General features: G+C 41.2%; 1 protein-coding gene across 1 annotated transcript in view; it reads left to right on the top strand.

Annotated features, from left to right (window-relative positions):
• The window catches only part of ttc6 (tetratricopeptide repeat domain 6), a 198,897-nt gene that overhangs the window by 66,755 nt on the left and 106,746 nt on the right, over nt 1–25,396 (top strand). The window contains exons 15-19 of the mRNA XM_060828959.1: nt 3,005–3,134; nt 3,499–3,671; nt 10,165–10,301; nt 13,476–13,645; nt 20,688–20,808. Of these exons, the coding sequence (XP_060684942.1) occupies nt 3,005–3,134; nt 3,499–3,671; nt 10,165–10,301; nt 13,476–13,645; nt 20,688–20,808 (731 nt within the window). The remainder of the gene's footprint in view (nt 1–3,004; nt 3,135–3,498; nt 3,672–10,164; nt 10,302–13,475; nt 13,646–20,687; nt 20,809–25,396) is intronic.

Here is a 25,396-nt window from a genome sequence, read left to right as displayed (position 1 = left end):
GTGTAACATTTGCAATTCTCCAGCCTTCAGGCATCACCCCATAACTAAGGTGGATTGGAACATTTGTACCTTTGAAATTTTCACCCTTGCTTCTACCAACACAATTAAATAAATTTAATAAAGTCCTGAAGAATACAATTCTGAAGAAGAACCATACTGGCCTTGAATTATTAATCTCTCACCACAGATGTTGGCAGAGGCATAGAGTTTATCCAGTATTCTATAAGTCTATAAGAGCAGGAATTAGGCCATTCAGCCATTGAATCTGCTGTGCTATTCGAACAGTTCGGCTTTCTCTCCATAACCTTTGGTCCCTTGGCAATCAAGAACTTATCTATCTCTGTCTTAAAAATACTCAATGAACTGACCTCCACAGCCCTCTATGGCAATGAATCCTACAGATTCACCACTCCCTGGGGATAGAAGTTTCTTCTTCTCTCTGTTCTAAAGGGTCTTCCCTTTACTCGAAGGATGTTCCTTCAGGTCCTCGTGTTTCCCGCCAGTGGAAACATTCTCCAAATGTACCCTCTGTCCTGGCTGTTTGGTATTTCATACGTTTCACTTCGATCTCCCTTCATCCTTCCAAATTCCATTCTCTGCATTTATTTCCAATTTTCAGTATCCACACTATTTTGCTTTAGTTCTAATACAATCCTGCTGACTTAACAAATTACATCCAGACTTTTAAATCCTATTTTTTGTCAATTTTTAATCCCATCTGGTAAAGACAGATACAGAGTGTTTGTTTAGTACTTGAGCTATACTCCACTTTGCCTTCATGTGTAGCTCTCTCTTTTAGTCCTTAATTGGCCTCATCCATCCTCTCACTATCATTTTACTATTTATTTTATAATAGAACACGTTTGGATTTCCCTTTATACTAAATGCCTGTCACTAATTAACGTTCTTTAGTCAAAGCAGAAAAAGGGGCATAGTCAGACATCAAATTGATAAAGGAAGTGAGACCTCCTTTTCTGTTTCATCTTTTTCTATATCTGTTTTCTTATTTAGGAACTGTGGTTTTGCTTGCACTATCAATACTTTCATGAGATCTTGACTGTACCTGATCCAACTTCTCTTCAAAAGCAGTCCATTGTTCAATCTGAGTTCAATTTTGTCTACAGCTATGATTTCAGTTTATCTGGGATAGATTCATTCTTATCCTTCTTCAAATTCAGTATTTTTGTTTTCGATTGCTAACTGTTCATTTCCATCATTAACCTAAATCAGATGTTACTTTGATCACTTTTCCATTAAAGTAGTCCTCCTTCTATGAAATCTAATCGACCCATATCATTCCCCAGAACCAGACTGAGGAACTATATTGATGAGGAAAATTCTCCTGAACATATCTTAGAAATCCTTTCCCCTCCATACTCTTTACACCATTAATGTTCAAGTTTATGTTAAGATAACAGTAGTTCCAATTATCATTTTGCTATAGTGTTTGTATTGCAATATTGCTCTTCTATCTTTTCCAGTAGTTGCTGGCCTGTGGTTTACAGTTATCTGTATTGTTACTTAACTCCAAACAAATACTTTTCATCTTTCACTCGAATAGTACATCCCCTTTCTCCAGTTCTGTGATAATCTCCTGAATTGCAGGCAATCACCCACCCCTTTCTTTAAACACTTTTACCCTCATAACAGATCATTGCACTGTACTGTGAATAGCAGCACCACAGAAATGCCAGACTATGACCATCACCAATAAGAGACAATCCAGTCACCGCCCCTTGACATTTAATGGGGGTCACCATTGACCAGAAACTCAACTAGATTCAGTACATAAACACAGTGGCTACAAGGGCAGGTCAGAGGGTAGAAATACTGCAGCGAGTGACTGATCTCCTGACTCCCCAAAGCCTGTCCACCATCTATAAGGCACAAGTCAGGATTGTGATGGAATGCTTTCCACTTGCCTGAATGAGTGCAGCTTCAACAACATTCAAGAAGCTTTAGGGCGGCACGGTGGCACAGTGGTTAGCACTGCTGCTTCACAGCACCAGAGACCTGGGTTCAATTCCCACCTCAGGCGACTGTTTGTGTGGAGTTTGCACGTTCTCCCCGTGTCTGCGTGGGTTTCCTCCGGGTGCTCCGGTTTCCTCCCACAGCCCAAAGATGTGCGGGTCAGGTGAATTGGCCATGCTAAATTGCCCGCAGTGTTAGGTAAGGGGTAAATGTAGGGGTATGGGTGGGTTGCGCTTCGGCGGGTCGGTGTGGACTTGTTGGGCCGAAGGGCCTGTTTCCACACTGTAAGTAATCTAAAAAAAAAAGCTTAACGCCATCCAGATCAAAGCAGCCGCTTGATTTGCATTGCATCCACAAGCGTCCACTCCACCAACACTCAGTAGCAGCAGCATGTACCTGCAAGATGCACTGCAGAAATTTAGCAAAGATCCTCAGACAGCACCTTCCAAATCCATGACCACTTCCACGTAAGGACAAGGGCAGCAAATATAAGGGAACACCACCACCTTTCAAGTTGCCTCCAAGCCACTCACCACCCATGACTTGGAAATATGTTGTTGTTCCTTCACTGTTGCTGGGTCCAAATCCTGGAATTCCCTTCCTGTTGGCATTCTGAGTCAATCCACGGCAGGTGGACTGCAGCAGTACAAGAAAGGCAGCTCACCACCACCTTCACAAAGACAACTAGGAATGGGCAATAAATGCTGGCTAGCCAGTGATGCCCACATCCTACAAATGAATTAAAGAAAATTGAATTATGCATTGTCTTACATTTCTGTTGTTATAAAAGGTACAGCATTAGACTTATTATGAGCAAAGTATTGGGAGATACATTTGTATTAGCATCTATTAAAAGATTGTGTTATTTTCACAGTAATATGGGGATCCATTTCATTTTATATATTTTTGTTTGAATTACTTATTAGCTATAATTGTATTCGTGGTTTATTTGTGATTAGTGTGTATACAACTGGTCAAACTGTAAATAACAAAAATTCTATTTGAATAATAATTCTATTGCTTTTTGATTTAGGCTATTAAATTAGAACCGATGTTGCTTGATAGCTATTGGCAGAGACATTTCCTTTATCTTCTTCAGTTGAGAACATCTGATGCACTAGATGATCTTAATTTTGTACTTAAACACAATAGAAATCATGCAGGTACAGTAATTAAATTGTTTAATTCCTACTTTTCATTTTTAGTGGTATCGTTCCATTTGAACAAGTGTCCAACTGGAAGAAAGCACATTTAGAAATTTAATTATGCTGGATTTATAATTCTAGATAAATAGATATAACTCCTCTGGCATTATTGTTAGCTTCCAAAAATATTATTCATTCATATATTAACAATAGGAAATGAATAATTTAAAGTTGGATATAATTTTAAGTTGTAGTTTTTCATCAGAATTTTCAATTTTCAATTTGCACTAAAATAAACTTTATCTTATGTATGGGGTTTTGGACGCATATTTCACAAAATTACATGTAGCTTCTATAAAATTAATTTTTTTTTTACTGCTAGATGCCTACACTTCAAAGGGAGACATTTATAGAAATAAAGGGGATATCACAATGGCAATCATAAATTATTCTCAGGGCCTCAAATGCAGACCTGATGCTGATATCTATTTCAAGAGAGCTGAGATGTATGAAAAAAACAATGACCTACTTTTAGCTATGGAAGATTATTTTATGGTAAGTGTATTTGCTTTTGAAGATATTTCATAGATATGAATTTGACATTTTTTCTGCAAGTGAGTTGATCACATAAATTTTCTCTTTGTAACCATTTCCCCAGGTTTCTCCTGTTATTTTTAAATAGAGTCATAAATCAGCAAAATTTAATGTCCAGTTGTTTCAAAATGTTTTCACTTTTGATTGTCAGAACATATGAAGGTAAAATAAAAAAAGGTTAGTTAGAAATGGTAACAAGTAGAGGATAGGATTTGATGACAGTTATAATTTGTTAGATATGTATAAAATGGTACATTTGGTGGGAAGAATACCGAGGCTACAATCTCCTTGGAAAATAAATCTCTAAGTTGGACAATCTCTTTACTTGCTCATTTTACTTTGCTCATTTTCATGTTATTATTTACACCCATGTGTTGTTCAGCTACCTCAGACCTAATACCGTTGTTGTCAGAGTGAAAGCCCTTGACATCTGTATCTGGTCACAAATTCACAAACCAATCAGCAAACTGTTGCTGACGAAACCTCACTTTGTATTTAACTATTTTACATGTCATTTGCTCTTCCACCTTCTCCTACTGCTTGCTAAGCAACGGTGTAAATAGGATTTACAATGTGTTTCAGCCACAGTACCTGCTTTTCAACAATACTCCTCCCTCAGTTGCTGTGAACCAGTCCTTTTTCCAATCCAGTCCATATCGAAAAATGAAGTGAGAAAAAAATGCCCTCTTTACAATGTTTGTTTTTTATTTGACAGAAAAAAGGTATCAAATATTCATAATGTAACACTGTTTTGAACATTTATACCCAAATCATTACTTCAAGTGATCACTCTTCCTTTATGTACTCCTCATGATGCTACCCCGTGACTTCAGAAGAAATAAAGACAGCCTGTATTGACTGGCCAGTGTGATCTGAAACTGTGATTGCCGATTATAATGATTTCTGATCTGCACAGTGATAAGAAGCTGGAGCAATTCGAACACCCTAACTCCAGGCCTCATCTCTCCATTTCACTTCTTATGCCCCACCCACAATTTCATGCTAGCAGTGAGCTTAGGTAGCATTATTCTACACTTCATAACATCACACAATGATCACGATGCAGATGAAAGCTGTTCAGCTCATCATTCCTTCTGGCAGTAAGACCCTGAAAAGTTGAGAGTTATTCAATTTTCCTGCACCATTCAGAGCAAGCAGTCCATTGTTGAGCACCAGCCTGCATTCACCTGATTACCTCATCATGTGTGTTAATGTAGGTTGGCACTTTTTAACATGGAATTAGGCAGTAGAAAAGCCGAGAACAGAATGGCATTCATGTTAAAGCAGTCTCCTCCAATTTCTCACCAGCAATGTGTTTGCGAATGAGTTCAAATATCTTCTGCTACTTCTTTAGAGTTGTCCTCTTCTACCTTAAAGCACTTCACAGGAGTGAATATAATTTGAATATGGTTAAATGTAATTTGACACCAAATCTGAAAAAGATAATATTTGTGCTAATGGCCAAATACTTGGTCAAAGAAGTAAATTTTAACAAGTACATTAACGAAGGATCAAGAAGAAAGCTTTCATAGATTATCCCAGAGTTTAAAACTATTGCGTCAGTTCTGGTTACCCTACTATACTGCGTGCAGTCCTGGTTGCCCTACCATAGAAAGGATGTTATTAAACCAGAAAGAGTGCAGAAAAGACTTATTAGGATGCAACCCGGACTAGTAGGTTTGAGTTATCAGGAGAGGTTAGATTGGCTGGGACATTAGAGCGTAGGAGACTGAGTATGACCTTATGGAGGTCTATAAAGTCATGACATTAGATAAGATAGATAGCCAACAGCTTTTCCCCATGCTAAGGGAGTCTAAAACTAGAGACCTTAGATTTAAGATGAGAGGGGAGAGACAGGAAAAAGTCCAGTGGAGCATTTTTTTCATACAGAGGGTGGTGAGTGTCTGGAACAGGCTGCCAGAGGTGGTGTTGGAAGCAAGAACAATTTTGTCATTTAAAAAAAATTTCAACAGATACATAGTTGGGATAGGAATGGAGGAATGTGGACAAAATGCCTGGCATATGGGACTAGTTTAATTATGAAAACTGGACAACATGGGCAAGTTGGGCTGAAGGGCCTATTTCCATGCTGTAGACATAAAAAAGAGACCATGGCAACTGAAGGCACAACGAATGGTGGAGCAATTAAAATCAGGAAAGCTGAAGAAGTCAGAATTAGTTGAGCAAAGATATCTTTTGTGCCTGAGGAGATTATGGAAGTAGGAATAGACAAAACCAGGACTAATTCAGGAGAAAAATTAGTTTTTTAAAATTAGAAGTCAGTGCAAGTTAAACATGTACAAGAAAATTTTATGATTAAGTATGTGGATGTACCACTACAGTAGGTGCAAAACTGACCAACGTTTGGGCAGTAAGGCAGGGCAGGTGACTGAGGTGTCAGTGGGGAAGCACTTTTGGGGCCATGATCATAATTCTATTAGTTTTAAAATAATGATGGAAAAGGATAGATCAGATCTAAAAGTTGAAGTTCTAATTTGGAGGAAGGCTAATTTTGATGGTATTGGGCAAGAACTTTCAAAAGCTGATTGGGGGCAGATGTTCACAGGTAAAGGGACAGCTGGAAAATGGGAAGCCTTCAGAAATGAGATAATGAGAATCCAGAGAAAGTATATTCCTGTCAGGGTGAAAGGGAAGGCTGATAGGTACAGGGAATGCTGGACGACTAAAGAAATTGAGGGTTTGGTTAAGAAGAAGAAGGAAGTATATGTCAGGTATAGACAGGATAGATCGAGTGAATCCTTAGAAGAGTATAAGGGCAGTAGGAGTATACTTAAGAGGGAAATCAGGAGGGCAAAAAGGGGACATGAGATAGCTTTGGCAAATACAGCTAAGGAGAATCCGAAGGGTTTTTACAAATACATTAAGGACAAAAGGGTACCTAGGGAGAAAATAGAGCCGCTCAAAGATCAGCAAGGTGGCCTTTGTGTGGAACTGCAGGAGATGGGGGAGATGCTAAACGAATATTTTGTATCAGTATTTACTGTGGAAAAGGACATGGAAGATGTAGATTGTAAGGGAATGGATGGTGACATATTAAAAAATGTCCATATTACAGAGGAAGAAGTGCTAGATGTCTTGAAATGCTCAAAAGTGGATAGAATCCCAGGGTCTGATCAGGTGTACCCTAGAACTTTGTGGTAAGTTAGAGGAGTGATTGCTGGGCCTCTTGCTGATGTATTTGTATCATCGGAAGTCACAGATGATGTGCCAGAAGACTGGAAGTTGGCTAACATGGTGCCACTGTTTAAGAGGGGTGGCAAGGACATGCCAGGGAACTATGGACTTGTAAGCCTGATGTTGGTGATGGGCAAGTTGTTGGAGAGAATCCTGAGGGACAGGATGTACATGTCTTTGGAAAGGCAATGACTGATTAGGGATAGTCAACATGGCTTTGTGTGTGGGAAATCATCTCTCACAAACTTGATTGAGTTTTTTGATGGAGTAACAAAGAGGATTGATGAGGGACGAGTGATAAACGTAATCAATATGGACTTCAGTAAGGCATTCAACAAGGTTCCCTGGGAAGACTGGTTAGGAAGGTTAGATCTCATGGAATACAGGGAGAACCGGCTAGAAGAATACAGAATTGGCTCAACAGTAGAAGACAAAGGGTGATGGTGAGGGTGGTTTTTCAGACTGGAGGCCTGTGACCGGTGGAGTACTACAAGGATCAGTGCTGGGTCCACTTACTTTTTGTAAGTAAAAAATGAGGTCTGCAGATGCTGGAGATCACAGCTGCAAATGTGTTGCTGGTCAAAGCACAGCAGGTTAGGCAGCATCTCAGGAATAGAGAATTCCACTTACTTTTTGTCATTTATATAAATGATTTGGATGTGAGTAAGTTTGCAGATGACACCAAAATTGGAGATGTAGTGGACAGCGAAGAAGGTTACCTCAGATTACAACAGGATTTGGACCAGATGGGCCAATGGGCTGAGGAGTGGAAGATGGAGTTTAGTTTAGATAAATGTGAAGTGCTGCATTTTGGGAAAACAAATCTTAGCAGGACTTATACACTTAATGGTAAGGTCCTAAGATCTTGGAATACAGGTTCATAGCTCCTTGAAAGTGGAGACGCAGGTAGATAGGATAGTGAAGAAGGTGTTTGGTGTGCTTTCCTTTATTGATCAGAGTATTGAGTACAGGGGTTAGGAGGTCATGTTGCGGCTGTACAGGACATTGGTTAGGCCGCTGTTGGAATGTTGCATGCAATTCTGGTCTCCTTCCTATCGGAAAGATGTTGTGAAACTTGAAAGGGTTCAGAAAAGATTTACAAGGATGTTGCCAGGGTTGGAGGATTTGAGCTACAGGGAGAGTCTGAACAAACTGGGGCTGTTTTCCCTGGAGCGTTAGAGGCTGAGGGGTGACCTTACAGAGGTTTACAAAATCATGAGGAGCGTGGATAGGGTAAATAGACAAAATCATTTCCCTGGGGTGGGAGAGACAAGGACTAGAGGATGTAGGTTTAGGGTGAGAGGGGAAAAATATAAAAGATACCTAACAGGCAACATTTTCATGCAGAGAATAGTGCATGTGTGGAATGGGCTGCCAGAGAAAGTGGTGGAGACTAGTACAATTGCAACATTTGAAAAGCATCTGGATGGGTATAGGAATAGGAAGGGTTTGGACGGAAATTTGCTGGTTGCAAGCATGTGGGACTAGATCGGGTTGGGATATCTGGTTGGCATGGATGAGATAGAGCAAAGGGTCTGTTTCTGTGCTGTACACCTCTATGGCTTTATGACTCTAAATCAATGAACACAGAGCTGAAAATTGATTGGACCCCTTGTGATAAAAGATTCAGGCAACAGAGTTTAAAATGATCTTAGGATTACTGAGTGGAAGATGTAGTAGGCTGTATTAAAAGTCAAACCTGGTGTGAGAAAAGATTTCTTGAGAGTTTTATGAGCATGGCTGAAACAGGGAATAACACTGTCATATTATGAAGGAGGAGATAACGGTCCTTAGTGATGGTGCAGTATATACTCAGAGGTTCATCTTGGAGTCAAGATGATAGTAAATAATTTGGTTCAGTCTCAGACAGCTGCCCAGACAAGAATGGTAAGAAAATGGAGTTTTGGTGGGAACAAAACGTAATTTCCACCTACTCAATAATTAATTGAAGGAAATATCTTTCCACTGGGCATTTTTGACAAACAGTCTGACAATTAGTATCAGTGGAAGAGTGAAGAGAGAATATGAGGAATCACCAGTTGCCATCTGCATGCACATGAAAACTGATGTATTTTTGGATGATCATGTCTCTAACTGTCCGAGGCTGCACATGTCAGTAATGATGAGGGTAGATAATGCAACATGATCATGGTTTCACATTATGTCATTTATAACTTTGATTGTAAACTATTTACTAATGGAAGCTGTGGAAATTTGTATTATTTGTGAAGATTATTTGTAATACCTCACCTTGCGCTTTACATTAAAGTCGTGCAGAAGGTTGTAAAACCCAATCGGAAAGAAAATTGGGCAGTAATATAATAATAATTTTTCAATGTTGCTATTTCAGCAAAAAAAAACATTGCTGGAAGGTATCAGCTGTTTGTACAGAGGATTTTAACAATAGGGAGAGGCTGAAAAGGCTGGGGCAATTTTCCATGGAGTGTCAGAGGCTGAAGGGTGACCTTATAGAGGTTTATAAAATTATGGGGCACAAATGAAATAGCTAAAGTCTTTATTTTTTTTCCCAGGGTGTGGGAGTCCAAAACTAGAGGGCACAGGTTTAAGGTGAGAGGGGAAAGATGTAAAAAGGACCTGAGGAGTAACTTTTTAACGCAGACAGAGGTGCATGCCTGGAATGAGTTGCCAGAAGAAGTGGTGGCGGTGGGTACAATTACAATATTTAAAAGGCATTTGGATGGCTATATGAATAGGAAAGGTCTAGAGGAATATGGGCCAAATGCTGGCAAATGGGACTTGGTCAGATTGGGATGGCTGGTTGGCATAGACGAGTTGGACCAAAGGTCTGTTTCCTTGCTATATGACTCCATATGATTTTAGTCACCAGTTATTTTAAATAGTCAGAAAATCATGTGGAAAATATATCCAAATTTCTGATGCAGGCTTTCAGCTGATGAGGCTCCCCAATAGTGGTACAAAGTTAGAAACATGCCATAATGGACTAATTTATTCAAAGTGCAATTCAACCATGGTAAGCATAGAAGCTTTATGAAACAAAAACTTAATGATGATTACATTTTTTTGAAACAGAATAATTTGGAATGAGGGTGCAAGATTACTTTAAAAAGAAACCCTCTAAACTTATCACTTCTCTAAGAATTGTTTATTCATAGAATATAGTACTATGTATATAATATATTTGAATGCTAAATTAGTTAACCAATTACTGACTGAAACATGATAAATGCAAAAATACCATAATTCAGATACCATGTATATTTTATATATTTTGTTGTAGGCTTTTAGTTTGAACCCAAAAAGAACAGATGCTTTGATGAAACGTGCTTTATATTATTTTGAGAATTCCACCTGGCAGTTAGCAATTCAGGATCTTACAACACTAATCAAACAGGAACCTGGCAATGCTAAAGCCAGGTAAGTTACAATAGAATTTTTTAAACGCATTTAAACATTAGTCAAATTATCAACTGTACCTAGGAACTACCAATGTGATTAATTTCCACTGGAGTTCTTTTAATCACTTGCTGTAAGGTTTTTTGGAAGATTGGTTGAAACTTGGAGTATTGTCTTAAGTGGTTTCTCAGTGATACCTGCGAATCTTGGTTCAAAGAGCAAAGGATGGTATCTATTTATTAAAACCAGCAAGATGTATTAGATGCCATAAGATTGTAAAATAATGCTGAATATTTGTAATAAAGCTTTTTTGTACATTAAAAATGTATGATTGTTGTTACTTATATAACCGTGAATGCACTAGTAGTTAAAGTGATTATGATGTTAAAAACTTGCTGAATTTTAAGTATTGTTTTAAAGAAAACTTCATCCTGGTAAAGCTTTCTTCTTTTCCAGGAGGGAAGTGCAATGTCTTTTGAGACAGAAGCAATACAGGAGAGTTTATAATTTGTTTAAAATTGCTCTTAGTGATCATCAGTTACAAATCACACAATACCAGGTTATGGTCCAACAGGTTTATTTGGAAGTACAAGTTTTGATTTTTAACTTTGATTTTGTGATTTTTAACTTTGTCCATCCCAGCCCAACACCAGCTCTCCACATCATCATCAGTTACAGCAAAGTAATCTCTGATACATCTGCTCTTCTCAATGGCTATACAATAGACCCTACAAGACCCTTCATATAAAAGTTACATGAGGGCTCAACGTGATAATTCCCTTCTCATAACAGTAAATATTCAGCTAGTTTTCACTCTGAAGAGTGAAGAAAAGAAGTGAAGTTGGGTTGGAGGGAGGCTATATGCAGTAAAAACTAAGGGCAGAATTTCTCTGTTTCCTTGATCAACATGGGCAATGGTGAGAATTGTGAGAAAATATGACAAGAATGAAAGAAAATTAATGTCTCTTCAACTTGTCCTTGAATGTTACATGAACAATGTCCTCTTCCATCTTCATCCATCAAAGTTAGCAAAGGGAAACCACAAGCCTCAACCATTATCATGGCTGATCTTGCATCAACTCAGACTGCACTTTAGCTTTTCAGACCTTCACTTTGGAGAACAGAGGAATTTCTGATTCACATGCTCCTGCCAGGCTGGGTTGTGCACACAGGAATGCAATTAACCAATTATATCTGAACAGGATTCATCCTATGACTCTTAGCTTCATTTCTTAGTGCTCATTTACTTTCTGCACATTTGGATTTGTAGAGCTTTTTAGCCCAGAAAGCAAGAACGTGGAGAAGAATGTGATTGACAGCTATAGAGTGGAGTTGCTGCATGCAATAGTCAGATTGATAGCCAACAAGCTTTGGTGAAATTTGTCTGTGGTGGCAGAACCAGGGTGAGTGTGAATTATCAGAGAGAAAGTGATGGCCCTTGCCCTTGTAGAACACAGCACATCACTGACCATTTTCCTGTATTGCTGTACATTTTGTCTGATCTTTCCTCATCTTCAAATGTTTTCCTAAAGTCTGCTTGCTTTTCAATGTCAAGTCATTGAAAGACATTTCAAGCAGTTAAGCATCCAAATTATCCTTGGTAAAAATTGATTTCACCTCAAATTCACAATATATATCAATGTTTTGGAAGTGGGGAACCAAACACAATATTTCCAAATTTGTGGATGATAAACACCTAACTGGGTGTGTATATTTTGAAGAAGGTATAAAATTGCTTCAGGAGGATTTTCACAGGCTTAGTGAATGGGCAAGAACATGGCAAGATGGAATATAACATGGAAATATGTGAGATTATCCTCTTTGATTGGAAAAACAGGTGTACAATGTACTTCTTAAATGGTAAGAGATTAGAAGGTGTAGTTGTATGTGAGGACTGGGTGCCCTTGTCAATGCTACTAACAAGCAAGTGCAGCAGGATATTAGGAAGGCTAATGGATTGTTGGCCCTTTCATGCAAGAGGATGTGATTGGGAGCAGTGAAGACTTGCTTCACTTTTATGGGAGCTGAGTTAGATCACATCTTGAGGACTGTTCAGTTTTGATCACTTTGCCTCAGGAAAGATATTTTGTGGATCAAGGAATCCTTGATCTCTTTGTTGTTGAAGGTAAGGATGGACGAGACAAGGGGAAGGGGCTTAGAAAAATATTTTAGGTAGAGAAAAGAAGCAGAGTTATATTTGCATTTCAGGTTCCATGGAATAAGTGAACATTTTTTTCATAAATGAGAGCAGGATTTAATAATGTCAGTTTGTAGTTGAGCCAGACCTGATAGTAAATGGCTAAACCAGTTGGTCACCTATTATCCATTCATACTTGCATCACTCAGACTTAAGGAAGTGTAAATAAAGGCTGATCCTGATGAAATGACCAGGTAAGCAAGAGTAATGGTTCTAATCTGGATGAAGGTGTCAAATGTGGAGCTGAGAGCGGTTAAGCAGATCACTATCTATAGAAATGTTATCATGAATGGAGGGCCAAAGCTAAACAGTTGTGACTTTGGAAGTTCAGTTGTAAATGACTTGGAAGATGAATTAAAAGGGAGATATTTCTATTATTCAGTTTAAGTGGATAGGTTTCCCCAAAATAAAATGAAAATCATTGTTTCCAACCCCCACATCAAAGCCTGCACATTTGCCACAAATTTTATCCTCTTTCTTGCACACAGTTCAAACTGAATCAGACTGTTTCTAACCTTGGAGTCCTAAGCAAACCTTAGCTGTCATACCTTACTCAAACCTCCACTGCTACCCCAATCTATCTGAAACCCTTGTCCATGATGTTGTCACCTCCAGAATGACTGTTCCAGTATACTCCAGACAGAAGTGCATCCACTGCTTTCTGTGGCTTTTAGCTCATTCAAAGCCCTGCTGCCCACATCCCATTGCAATAAGGCAATGCTACAGTTGGGATTGTTATCTCCTGTACTTTGGGATAGCCTGGAGTCAGTCTTTGGGTGGAGACAGAGGTGGGCTGATGCTGAGGTGGCCAGCTCCTGTATTTGCAGCGACACTGACCCTGTTCTGCAGATCATATCACCTTCACCATCCTATCTTTTGGCCTTAATCCACCCTTCCCCTTCCACCCTTGAAGGATAGACACATGCATGATCGACCTATTCATTTCCAGGTATCATGTTGTGATTTACAATAATGTTTCTTCAAATTTTCCATGTTAGGATTTATCGTGGACAGGCATATACGAAACAAGGAATGCACAAGGAAGCAATTGAGGATTTGTTTACTGCTATCCACTTGGATCCTAACAACTGGGTGGCTTTCTATCACAGAGGCTGCTTGCTGAGAAAGATTCAACCACAGCAAGCTCTACAGGACTTCAGTGTTTCAGGTATAATGCAGACTTAAATATGTGTTATAGCGAATGGTTATACAAATATTTGCAGAAGTGGATGTTTCCAATAGTTACATTAGTGACTAAAGCCAAAAATGTCAAATGTTTATCGTTTTATGTAAGTTATTTTTTACACAAATATTATTGATTGCAAGAAAATAGACTGTGGCTTTCTCTGGTCAAATAAGCTAGGCAAAAATGAGGACTGCAGATGCTGGAAACCAGAGTTTAGATTAGAGTGGTGCTGGAAAAAAACACAGCAGGTCAGGCAGCATTTGAGGAGCAGGAAAATCCACGTTTCGGGCAAACGTCCTTCATCAGGAATGGAAGCAGGGATCCTCCAGGTTGGAGAGATAACTGGGGGGTGGGCAGGGGAGAGCTGGGAGAAGGTAGCAAAGAGTACAGTAGGTGAATGAGGGTGGGGATGGAGGTGATAGGTCAGAGAGGAGGGTGTGGGAAGGTAACAAAGAGTATAATAAGTGGATGGAGGTGAGGATGAAGGTGATAGGTCAGAGAGGAGGGTGGAGCGGATAGGTGGGAATGTAGATTGGCAGGTAGGACAGGTCATGAGGACAGTGCTGAGCTAGAAGGTTGGAACTAGGGTTTATGGGGCGAGGGGAAATGAGGAAACTGGTGAAGTCCACATTGATGCCCTGGTGTTGAAGTGTTCCGAGGCGGAAGATGAGGCGTTCTTCCTCCAGGCATCAGGTGGTGAGGGAGCAGCAGTGGAGGAGGCCTAGGACCTCCATGTCCTCGGCAGAGTGGGAGGGAGCGTTGAAATGTTGGGACACAGGGCGGTGTGGTTGATTGGTGCGGGTGTCCAGGAGATGTTCCCTAAAGCACTCTGCGAGGAGGCGTTCAGTATCCTCAGTGTACAGGAGACCGCATCGGGAGCAACGGATACGTGAATGTGCAGGTGAAACTTTGATGGATGTGGAAGGCTCCTCTGGGGCCTTAGATGGAGGTGAGGGAGGAGGTGTGGGCGCAGGTTTTGAAATTCCTGCGATGGCAGGAGAGGGTGCCAGGATGGGAGGTGGTTTGTTGGGGGATGTGAACCTACCAGGTAGCCATGGAGGGAACGGTCTTGTGGAAAGCAGAAAGGGGTGGGGAGGGAAATATATCTCTGGTGGTGGGGTCCATTTGTAGGTGACGAAAATGTCAGTGGATGATGCGGTTTATGCGAAGCTTGATAGGGTGGAAAGTGAGGACCAGGGGGTTTCTGTCATTGTTATGGTGGTGGGGTGGGGTTTGAGGGCAGAGGTGTGGAATGTGGATGAGATACGTTGGAGGGCATCTTCAACCACGTGGGAAGGGAAATTGTAGTCTCTAAAGAAGGAAGTCATCTGGTATGTTCTGTGGTGGAACTGGTCCTCCTGGGAGCAGATACGACAGAGGTGGAGAAATTGGGAATACGGGATGGCATTTTTGCAGGAGGTAGGGTGGGAAGAGGTGTAATCCAGGTAGCTGTGGGAGTCAGTGGGTTTGTAAAAAATGTCAGTGTCAAGCTGGTAGTCCTTGATGGAGCTGGAGAGCGAGGTGTCAGAGATGGTCCAGGTGAATTTAAGGTCGGGGTGGAATGTGTTGGTGAAGTTGATGAACTACTCAACCTCCTCGCAGGAGCACGAGGTGGCATTGATGCAGTCATCAATGTAGCGGAGGAAGAGGTGGGGAGTGCTGCCAGTGTAACAACGGAAGATGGACTGTTCTACGTAGCCAACAAAGAGACAGGCATGGGTGGGGCCCATACGGGTTCCCATTGCTACCCCTTTGGTCTGGAGGAAGTGGGAGGATTCGAAGGAGAAATTGTTAAGAGTGACGACCAGTTCAGCCAAATGAATGAGAGTGTCAGTGGGGACTTTGGGAGAGGAAGAAATAGAGGGCTTTGAGGTCCTGGTCATAGGAGGCCCTGGTCATAGCAGATGGAGGTGTCGAGGGATTGGATATCCATGGTGAAGATGAGGCATTGGGGGCCAGGTAAACGGAAGCCTTGGAGGAGGTGGAGGGCGTGGGTGGTGTCTCGAACGTATGTGGGGAATGTGGGGACTCTAATCTAAACTCTGGTCAAATAAGCTGTTAATGGTAAGAGAAATGCTGATCTCGATGAACATTTAGTTATCAAGAATTCTCAGGAACATGTGGTAATGCATATTCCAGAATGATGCCTGCTAGTGAGCCTTTCCATCTTCCTGCTTGTGGAAGCTGGATTGCTATTAGATCATTTGATTTAAATATGCACTTTGGAAACCTGCACCATTTGAAACACATCAGGCACTGCCACCTTGCAGAGTCTGAAAAATCCTGTTCCAAATGCGAGTGAGTGAGTTATGGTTTGTTAACCCTTTGGTCCTTTTATAAAAGGACTAAAAATGTCTTTTGAGATATAATAATGTTTTGACCAACTTACATTATTGCAGTGCAGATCCTGAGGTGGGAGTTCTTCTGTAGGAATAGCAAACTATATTTACTATTACTATTTCTACAGGCTTCTGAAAGTTTAAGTTTATCCAGGCTTTGAAGCAGGCAATCCTGTCTTTGGCCTCCCTTTCCCCTGACCAAAGGCTCCATCCGTTTTGAGATAATTTCAACAAAATAATTTAGACAACTAAATGGATTAGGGAAGACTAGACATTCCACATGCATTTGATGTATGAGCGAAGATAATTGATTATTATTCTTGGTTATTCTTTGAGAGAATAATAGACCCATGAAAACACTTACATGGTGAATGCTCTTCTATATCTTTTGTGTGAAAGCTGAATCAGTTCCTGGTTAGGATGAAGAAGGTTGGATTAAATTCAGAAATGGTGCCAGAAGCAGTGAGTATTGGCATACACAGTGCCAAAGAAATTGGTGCTGGGGTTGAACTATTTACCGTATATATCAATGACTTGGATGAAGGGACTGAATATCTGTTTGCTAAAATTTGCTGTTGACATGATGAGAGGTTGCAAAGTAAGTTATGAAGAGAACATAATGAGTCTGCGAAGTGATATAAATAGATTAAGTGAGTGAGCAAAAATTTAGCAGATTATGTATAACATAGGAAAATGTGAACTTGTCCACCTTCGCAGGAAAAATAAAAAAAAAGCATATCATTGACATAGAGAGAGATTGCAGAATTCTGCTTTACAAAGGGAACTTGATGTCCTGGTACGTGAATCACAAAACATTAGCCTGCAGATGGTTAGGAACCCAAATTAAATTTTGTCATTTAATGCAAATGGAGTGGAATATAGAAGTAGTGATGTTTTACTGTGGTCATATAGGATTTTGATGAGACCATGCCTAAAATACCCAGAAATATTTTGTTTTGTTCTTGAAGAAAGACTAAAATTGCATTAGAAACATTGCAGGGAAGGTTCACTTTAATTGATGAAGTGTTTATCTTAAAAGGAAAGGATGGATTGTTTGGTCCTATCTCCAATGGAGTTTACAGGATTTAGAGATGATTTCATTGAAACATATAAGATCAAGAGTGAACCCGTTAGGTAGATGCTAAAAGGCTGTTTCCCCTTGTAGATGATCTAGAACTAGGGGAAACAATTTACAACTCAAGGTTCTCTCATTTAAGGTAGAGATGTGGAGAAATCTTTGTGGGTCTGTGGAATTCTCTTCCCCAGAAAGCAGAGGAGGCAGAATCATTAAATATTTTAAATTCAGCAGGAGATGGATTCTTGACTAACAAAGGAACCAACAGGTATTAGGGGTACACAGGAAACTAGAGTTAGGGATAGTTATTGAATGGTGAAGCAAGTTGGAAGTGCTGAAAGGCCTTCTGCTGTTCCTAATTTGTACGTTTGTATGATCTATTTAGATTTCCAGAAAGCCTTTGACAAGATGCCATATAAGAGGCTGGTAAGTAAGATAAGAGCCCTTGCTATTAGGGACAAGGTACTGGCATGGATAGAGGATGCCTGAATAGAAGATGGATGCAGGCAAAAGGCAGAGAGGACGGGTAAAGCATTTTTCAGGATGGCAGTCAGTGACTAGTGGAATTCCACAGGGGTCAGTGTTGTCAGAAATTCATTGAGATGACAATATAAAAGGATAAAATGAAAACATTTGCTGAGCATAGATTATAAAATCTTTTTTCATTTACTCTTGGGATGTGCACATTGCTGTTTGGCAGCATTCTATTGCCATCCCAGCTGCCCCTGAGAAGGTGGTGGTGAGCTGCCTTCTTGAATCACTACAGTGTACAGGTTGCAGATAGACCCACATTGCCATTAGAGAAGGAATTCGAGGATTTTGACCCAATGACAGTGAAGGAACATCAATATATTTCCAAGTCAGGACTGTGAGTGGCTTGGAGGGGAACTTGCAGGTGACAGTATTCCCACGTACATGCTGCCCTTGTCCTTCCAGATGAAAGTTGTTATGAGTTTGGAAGGTGCTATATAAGGATCTTTGCTGAATTTCTGCAACGCACCTTGTAGATAGTAACGCTGCTATGGCTGAACATCGGTGGTGGAGGGAGTGGGTGGTTATGATGTAGTGCCAATTTACTTGGCTGCTTTATCCCGGATTATGTCAAGCTTCTTGAGTGCTGTTGGAGCTATGCCAATCCAGACAAGTCCGAGTATTCCATCACATTCCTGGCTTGTGTCTTGTAGATAGTTGACAGGCTTTGGGGAATCAGGAGATGAGTTACTTACTACAGTATTCCTAGCCTCTGAACTGCTCTGGTAGCCAATGTGTTTATGTGACAAGTCCAGTTGAGTTTCTGGTCAATGGTAACCCCAAGGATATTAATAGTGATGGTAACCAATTTAATTTAACAAAGGCAGCACGGTGGCACAGCAGTTAGCACTGCTGCCTCACAGCGCCAGAGACCTGAGTTCAATTCCCGCCTCGGGCAACTGTCTGTGTGGAGTTTGCACATTCTCCCTGTGTCTGCGTGGGTTTCCTCCCACAGTCCAAAGATGTGCAGGTCAGGTGAATTGGCCATGGTAAATTGCCCGTAAATGTAGGGGAATGGGTCTGGGTGGGTTGCTCTCGGAGGGTCAATGTGGACTTGTTGGGCCGAAGGGCCTGTTTCTGCATTGTAAGTAATCTAAAAACTTCATTGAATGTCAAGGGGCAGTGATTAGAGTCTCTTACTGGAGGTGGTCATTGCCTTTGCCTTGCATTTGGATAGTGTCCAGATCAATGAACAAATACATGAACAAATCAATGGCATACCCATGGGCTCACCCATCTCTGGACTCATAGCAGAAGCAGTAATGCAAAGATTAGAACAAACAGTCTTACCGCAAATTCAACCCAAACTCTGGGTCAGATATGTGGATGACACCTTTGTAATAATTGAAAACACAGAAATAGAGAACACATACTGGATCATCAACACCACACTCACAGGAATCCGATTCACTAGAGAGGAAGAAAAGGACAACCAACTCCCATTCCTAGACGTGATGGTACAGAGAACACCGAACGGAGATTTCAGCACAAGGGTACACAGGAAAGCCACACACATAGACCAAGTCCTAAACTACGAAAGCAACCACCCCAACACACACAAAAGAAGTTGCATCAAGACACTATTCAAAAGGGCCATAACACACTGCAGTACACCAGAACAGCAAAAAGAGGAAGAAGAACACCTATACAATGTATTCGCCAAAAACGGATACCCGCGCAATTTCATCAACAGATGCCTAAGGGAAAGACAAAGGAATGAGGACATGCCACAACCCATAGGACTAGCTACACTACCATACATCAAGAGCATCTCTGAACTGATAGCCAGACTACTGCGACCACTAGGACTCATAACAGCACACAAACCAACAGCCACTCTCAGACAAAAACTCACTAGAACGAGGGACCCAATACCCAGCATGAGCAAAACCAATGTAGTGTACAAAATCCCATGCAAGGACTGCACAAAACACTACATAGGACAAACAGGAAGACAGCTAACGATCCGCATCCATGAACACCAACTAGCCATGAAACGACACGACCAGCTATCCTTAGTAGCCACACACTCAGATGACAAGCACTATGAATTCAACTGAGACAACACTACTATTATAGGACAAGCCAAACAGAGAACAGCTAGGGAATTCCTAGAGGCATGGCACTCATCCATAGATTCAATCAAAAGGCACATCGACCTGGACCCAATATACCGACCACTGCAACGGACAGCTGGAACTGACAACCAGAAGCAGCAGAGACAAACCACTATAAATGCCGGAGGAAACATCACAGAAGCGCTTCCCAGGAGGCTCCCAAGCACTGAGGATGTCACCGAGACAGGGGACGAAACATCTGCAACACGAATTCCCAGCTTGGCGAACAGAACCACAACAACGAGTACCCGAGCTACAAATCTTCTCACAAACTTGCTGCCTTTCAACTAAAGTTATGCCCCGGTGTTATTGACCCTTTGACTAAGGGGAACAGATCATTTCCTGTTGGAGAGTGGAGGACCAGAAAGTAACAAATACACAAGAAGGCAGGATTAGAAGAGGGAGTGGAATGAGATAGGAGGAAACTTCCAGAGAGGTGTTTTGTAACACTGAAAAGAAGCAAAAAGATTTCGTGTTTATATGTAATATGGAAAAAAAATACTGATTTGATTGTTGTGATAAAACAAATCAACTTATTTTTGTAAGAAGAGAAACAAATCCACATTGACGAGAAATTTTCTTCTCATATCAGTTTCTGAGGTAACCTTACACAGGTGGGAGAAGAATATGGGACATGTTTGACACTTTCACAACTTGTCTCCCTTCAACCTTACATTCATTCTTGCTGAAAGTCATGCTATGTGCTCTCCCACATATAGGTTATGCACCTCCCAGTTTGTTGAAGAAATACCAATCTTCGAACCCCACTGTGATCCTGCAAACTTTACTGGAATCAGTGGAGTAGTGGCATGTGCAACTCTGCACTGTCACCCCTTCACTTTTTTCACTGATATGTCTAAATGCTGCATAGAAATCTTAGAATTAAAGTAACTAATAAACAAGACAGACTTTTCATTGGATATAGTAGTTTGACTAACAAGCTTATCTCCCTTTCTTTACAGTGCTTATCAATGAAGATGTTGAGAATTTGGAATCATTTTTGCATCGTGGTATTTTGTACACTGAACGTGGCGAGTGGCACGCAGCAATATATGACTTTGAAAATGTACTCCAGCTTGACAGGTACACTGTTCGAACCTTCTTCCATTATTAGTCACTTAGCTGACTGTATCAGAAAAGTAGTAAGACATCATTTCTGAACTATATCTACAGGCATGCACAATTAATTCTTATTGTTCATATAAGCCATGGGGTTTGTATAAAGCTACATATGGACTATACACTGGTGAATCCTGTCACCAAGTGAATGCTCTGTTCAGATAACACCTTCCTTGTCTGTGTTGTTCACCCCTTTAGGTGAAGCTGATCGTGTTTGCTGTAGATAATCGATGTGTTGTTGGTTCAGGATTTCCTCTCCTCTGTCTTTACTCTCTGCCTCTGACAATAATTTCTTTAGAAGAAACTGCACCATTTTGTTTTAATTTGGTGACACCAGGTGTAACAGTTTTTAGATTAGATTAGATTACTTACAGTGTGGAAACAGGCCCTTCGGCCCAACAAGTCCACACCGACCCGCCGAAGCGCAACCCACCCATACCCCTACATTTACCCCTTACCTAACACTACGGGCAATTTAGCATGGCCAATTCACCTAACCCGCACATCTTTGGACTGTGGGAGGAAACCGGAGCACCCGGAGGAAACCCACGCAGACACGGGGAGAACGTGCAAACTCCACACAGTCAGTTGCCTGAGGCGGGAATTGAACCCAGGTCCCTGGCGCTGTGAGGCAGCAGTGCTAACCACTGTGCCACCGTGCTGGTTGAGCTGCTCCCAGGACTTGAGGTCAATCATAAATCTCCCCTGTGAGGCCTTCAGAATGGCCTTGTAATATATCCTTTGATAAGCGAATGTCAGGCACTTAGATGACATCATCAGTCCAGCTTAGCCCAATTTATAATGTGGCCCATGTAGCATATCACTTTGACAAAGGCAGTTGTATAGGGATCCTTGTGTGCACCAGAAACAACTCATTTGGTGCCATTCTAAGTCGCGTCTTTTAGGTGATATGATGCCCATCTGCCAAATTGGGATCACACACGTCCATTGTACAAATTTATCCAGTGGACCCGTGTGATCCAAATTTGGCTATCACTGCAGAAAGACAAATATATCATCTGCAGGGTTAGCCAAGCAGCAGCATTATTTAGGGTCACTTAAAGAGTTATAGATGAGCTGCTTTTGACATACCTTTTCTTGTGGGCTAAGTTTGGTGAAGTATTATGTTTTTGGAGTTGGCTTTTGGTAGTTGGTTCTTTCAGGCGGGAAAAACCGATGAATACCTCAAACACAGGTACATTGTGGCAGTGCATCTTGGTCTACAAATTAACCAGGACGTGGAGTCAAGGACGTATGGGAGGACATTGGCTTCTTCCATGATCCGCTGTTCAGTTGTGGTGACTGAGCTGACTTCTCCCAGAGTACTCCTCAGTGATGCCTCTTTGCCATCCTCTGTTTGGCTGAGATGCATTAGCAATGGTGGTGGTAGACATATGAGTGTTGGCATACCGACAAAGAACTAAAGGTTCATCCTCCACTGCCCCTGGTGCTACCCCCAGGAGTGGGGCACTCTGCAATAATAACAATATGCTAGAGGGCAGATTTCTGTATTGCTGAGTGAGCCTGCAAACCCTTTTGAACAATGAATTAGCAATGATAGTAGCAGTCTGAGCTAGCATGGTATTTGCATGCATCTCTATGACTGCAGTCTGGACTTCCATTTGCAGGACTGAAGTATTGGGAGTTTTTCACTCATGCTGCAGTGGACGTTGAAAAGAAGGCCCTCAAATAGTCAGGTCTGCAGGTGCAGTTATAAAATTGGCAACCACTTTCATGGTGGAAAGAATGGAATCCAATGTTGTTGGATGCCATCTATCATGTTGGAGCCAGACAGCTGCATGCTTCCTGATGGGCTCTATTGTGGGTTTGCCAATGCACCAAACATCAGAGTGATCTATAGTCTGCATTTTCTGCTATACTGCCTTACTGAATTCCTCATCTTAATGCCTAATAGCAGAATTCGACTGTGACCTAACTCACCACATTTGCCCACCATCCCCTGCAAAAAAAAACACATGAACCATCCATTTTCCCTGGCCTGGCTGCAGCCAACGTACAACCAGTGACCCATCACTAAGTGGTTAGAGAGTTGAAATAGAGCAGAGAACTGTAGCACATTATTATCTTCATTTATCTCAGCAGAATGAAATTCTGTGGAGTCTATTGCCATACACTCTGTGATGTGGAGCACCAATCCTCCATTGTGATGTGGAGATACAGGTTGGACTGAGGTGGGCAAAGTCAGAAGTCATACCACGCCAGGTTATAGTCCAGAGGGTTTATTTGAAATCACAAGCTTTCGGAGAGCTGCTCCACGTTTGGTGAAGTCACTTCACCCAACAAAAGAGCAGTGTTATGAAAGCTTGTGATTTCAGATAAACCCTCTGGCCTATAACCTAATGCCAAGTGACTTCTGATTTCCTCCATGATGGAGGGTGTACCTGGCAGCACTCCTTTCCTGCTGCAAGTGGGACATTATATCTGGATGTTGTGCCTGCCATAGATGAAACCTGGAAAGGTGATGAGAGTTGGGTAATGGATTGTCCTCACTGGAAGCTGGATATGTGTGAGTGGGAGTGTGTGGATGTTAGGCCTGAGTCCCACATGCGGCTAAAAGCAGCCAGGTGAGTAGTGAGGGTGTGGTGCATTGAGCAGCAAAAGAGATCCTTAGTTTGGTGAGTATGGGCCATCTTCTTCCACTCCCTTCTGAGTGTCCTTCTACACTTACAAGGAAAAGTTATATTTCCTTCTATTCACCGTAACTGCTCCCTACTGAGCATATTGGTGAAATTTGGTGCCTTCTCCATTTGGTGGTACTCTACTTTATTCTACTCTCTTTAATAGTCTGTTTCAGTTATTGTCATTCTTAAGAGATGCAGTGCCATCTTATGTTAGGTGGAATAGACTTACCATTAATAGCTGAAAGCTAGCTGGACAGGTATTATCTTTGTGTGATCTTGGGCCCCCAGCCCCCATTGTGCAGGGAGGTAGCCAGCAATGTGAGTCATGCCCAAATCACGGTAGTGAGGTGGCAGCACAAAGTTTACCTGTTGCTTCCCTTAAACAGAACTGGCACTTACACATCAGGAATCATGACCCGCACAACCAGTTAACAGCACAGGCATGTCTTTAAGCTCAAATTTCTACATGTGACGTTTGTACATTATCTGCTATATCACTGTCAAATATGAGTTAATTTAATGACTAATAAGTCCAAGAAAATGTTAGCATGCAAGTGGATGAAGGCCTGTCCTGGGTATGAAGAACTGAATTTTGAGCTAGTATGTGCACTTATTTGATGTGACTATGTGAAGGAAAAGTTTCATGAGCCATTGCTGAGTAGAGTAATTGTTTTCTTCACAAAAGTATCTTCCAGTTTTCCTTCTTCCTTAAAATGCCTACACCCAGTGGATTACTGAAACATTAAGAATTTGTGGGAGAAAAATAAATTATACTTGTAAAGAGGTATTGGGATCACAATATGTGATTAAATCCCATCTCTTCACAGTAAAAGGTAAGGTAAAGTCGCCATAATCCCAGAGGACTACAGGATTGCTCTCTCATTAGACAGAGATGAGTGGGTGGGTTTACATTGAGGGTCACCGTGCCTCCGGTGAGGGGTGAGTGAAAAGGCGGGACCTTGATGGTAATCTCAGCATGTGTGGGAATTGAACCCATGTTGTTGTTCTTCATGGGGATGCAAGTATCACCTGAATTTTGTGTTGCCAACAAATTTAACTAACAGCACTATGCTAATTCTGCTGTTAAGTAGAGGGATGCCTGAGCAGAGGGCGCAAGATTGTGTGAGGCTACCACCATTTCAAATTAATCGCACTACTTTCAGTCAAACAGCACCCCTTAAAAGCAAGATGTCTGTTGGTTGCAGCAGGAACTGGAACTGGTTCAGAAAGAGCTAAGGGCAGAAGAATGGATTTGGTCCAACAGATCAGCTGTATGTCTAAAATTTGTCCAACATAGTGCTAGAGGTCTTGTAGGAGGTGAATAGAAGAAAAGAGGTCCTTTGTCACTCAATTGCCATGGTGTCCTCCAGACAGACACTATGAAAGCAATAAGAATATTAATTCCATTATACAGCCCCAAAACCCTGGATCTAATGTCACAAAAGGTTCAAAGACTATGGCTGGTTAAGGTTAGTGAATGCATATTCACATGCCATACATTCACAAGTGACTTTCTAGCCTTGTTATGATGCATTCATAACATCTCGTCATTCACCTTTTAACAGTCTTTGTCAATCATGACTCAAACTTTGCATTTCTCATCTTACGTCACTGTGACATGCACTGGTAGCTATTCAGCCGAATCAGGGACCTTATTAAAACACATTGCACACTCATTAACACACCTTTCTATATTGCAGGGCAAGTGGGTCCATCACTGGGAGTACCAACATCTAACAGAAGAAGGTCAAGTATGGCTACTTGTGAATGCTCCCATAGAAAGATAGGCTCTAGCCATGATTGGAATGGACACAATTGAGACCATGCCCAGCAGTGGACTGAAACTATTGAGCTGGCAGTTTGTTCCTTTCAAACAACCTTCTTGCATTTTATCCACAATATTTTCAGTT

This window comes from Hemiscyllium ocellatum, chromosome 8 (assembly GCF_020745735.1).
Source record: "Hemiscyllium ocellatum isolate sHemOce1 chromosome 8, sHemOce1.pat.X.cur, whole genome shotgun sequence".
Lineage (NCBI taxonomy): Eukaryota > Metazoa > Chordata > Chondrichthyes > Orectolobiformes > Hemiscylliidae > Hemiscyllium > Hemiscyllium ocellatum.
Note: the sequence above shows the minus strand (reverse complement) of the source record. Positions and strands in the feature narration are given on the sequence as shown.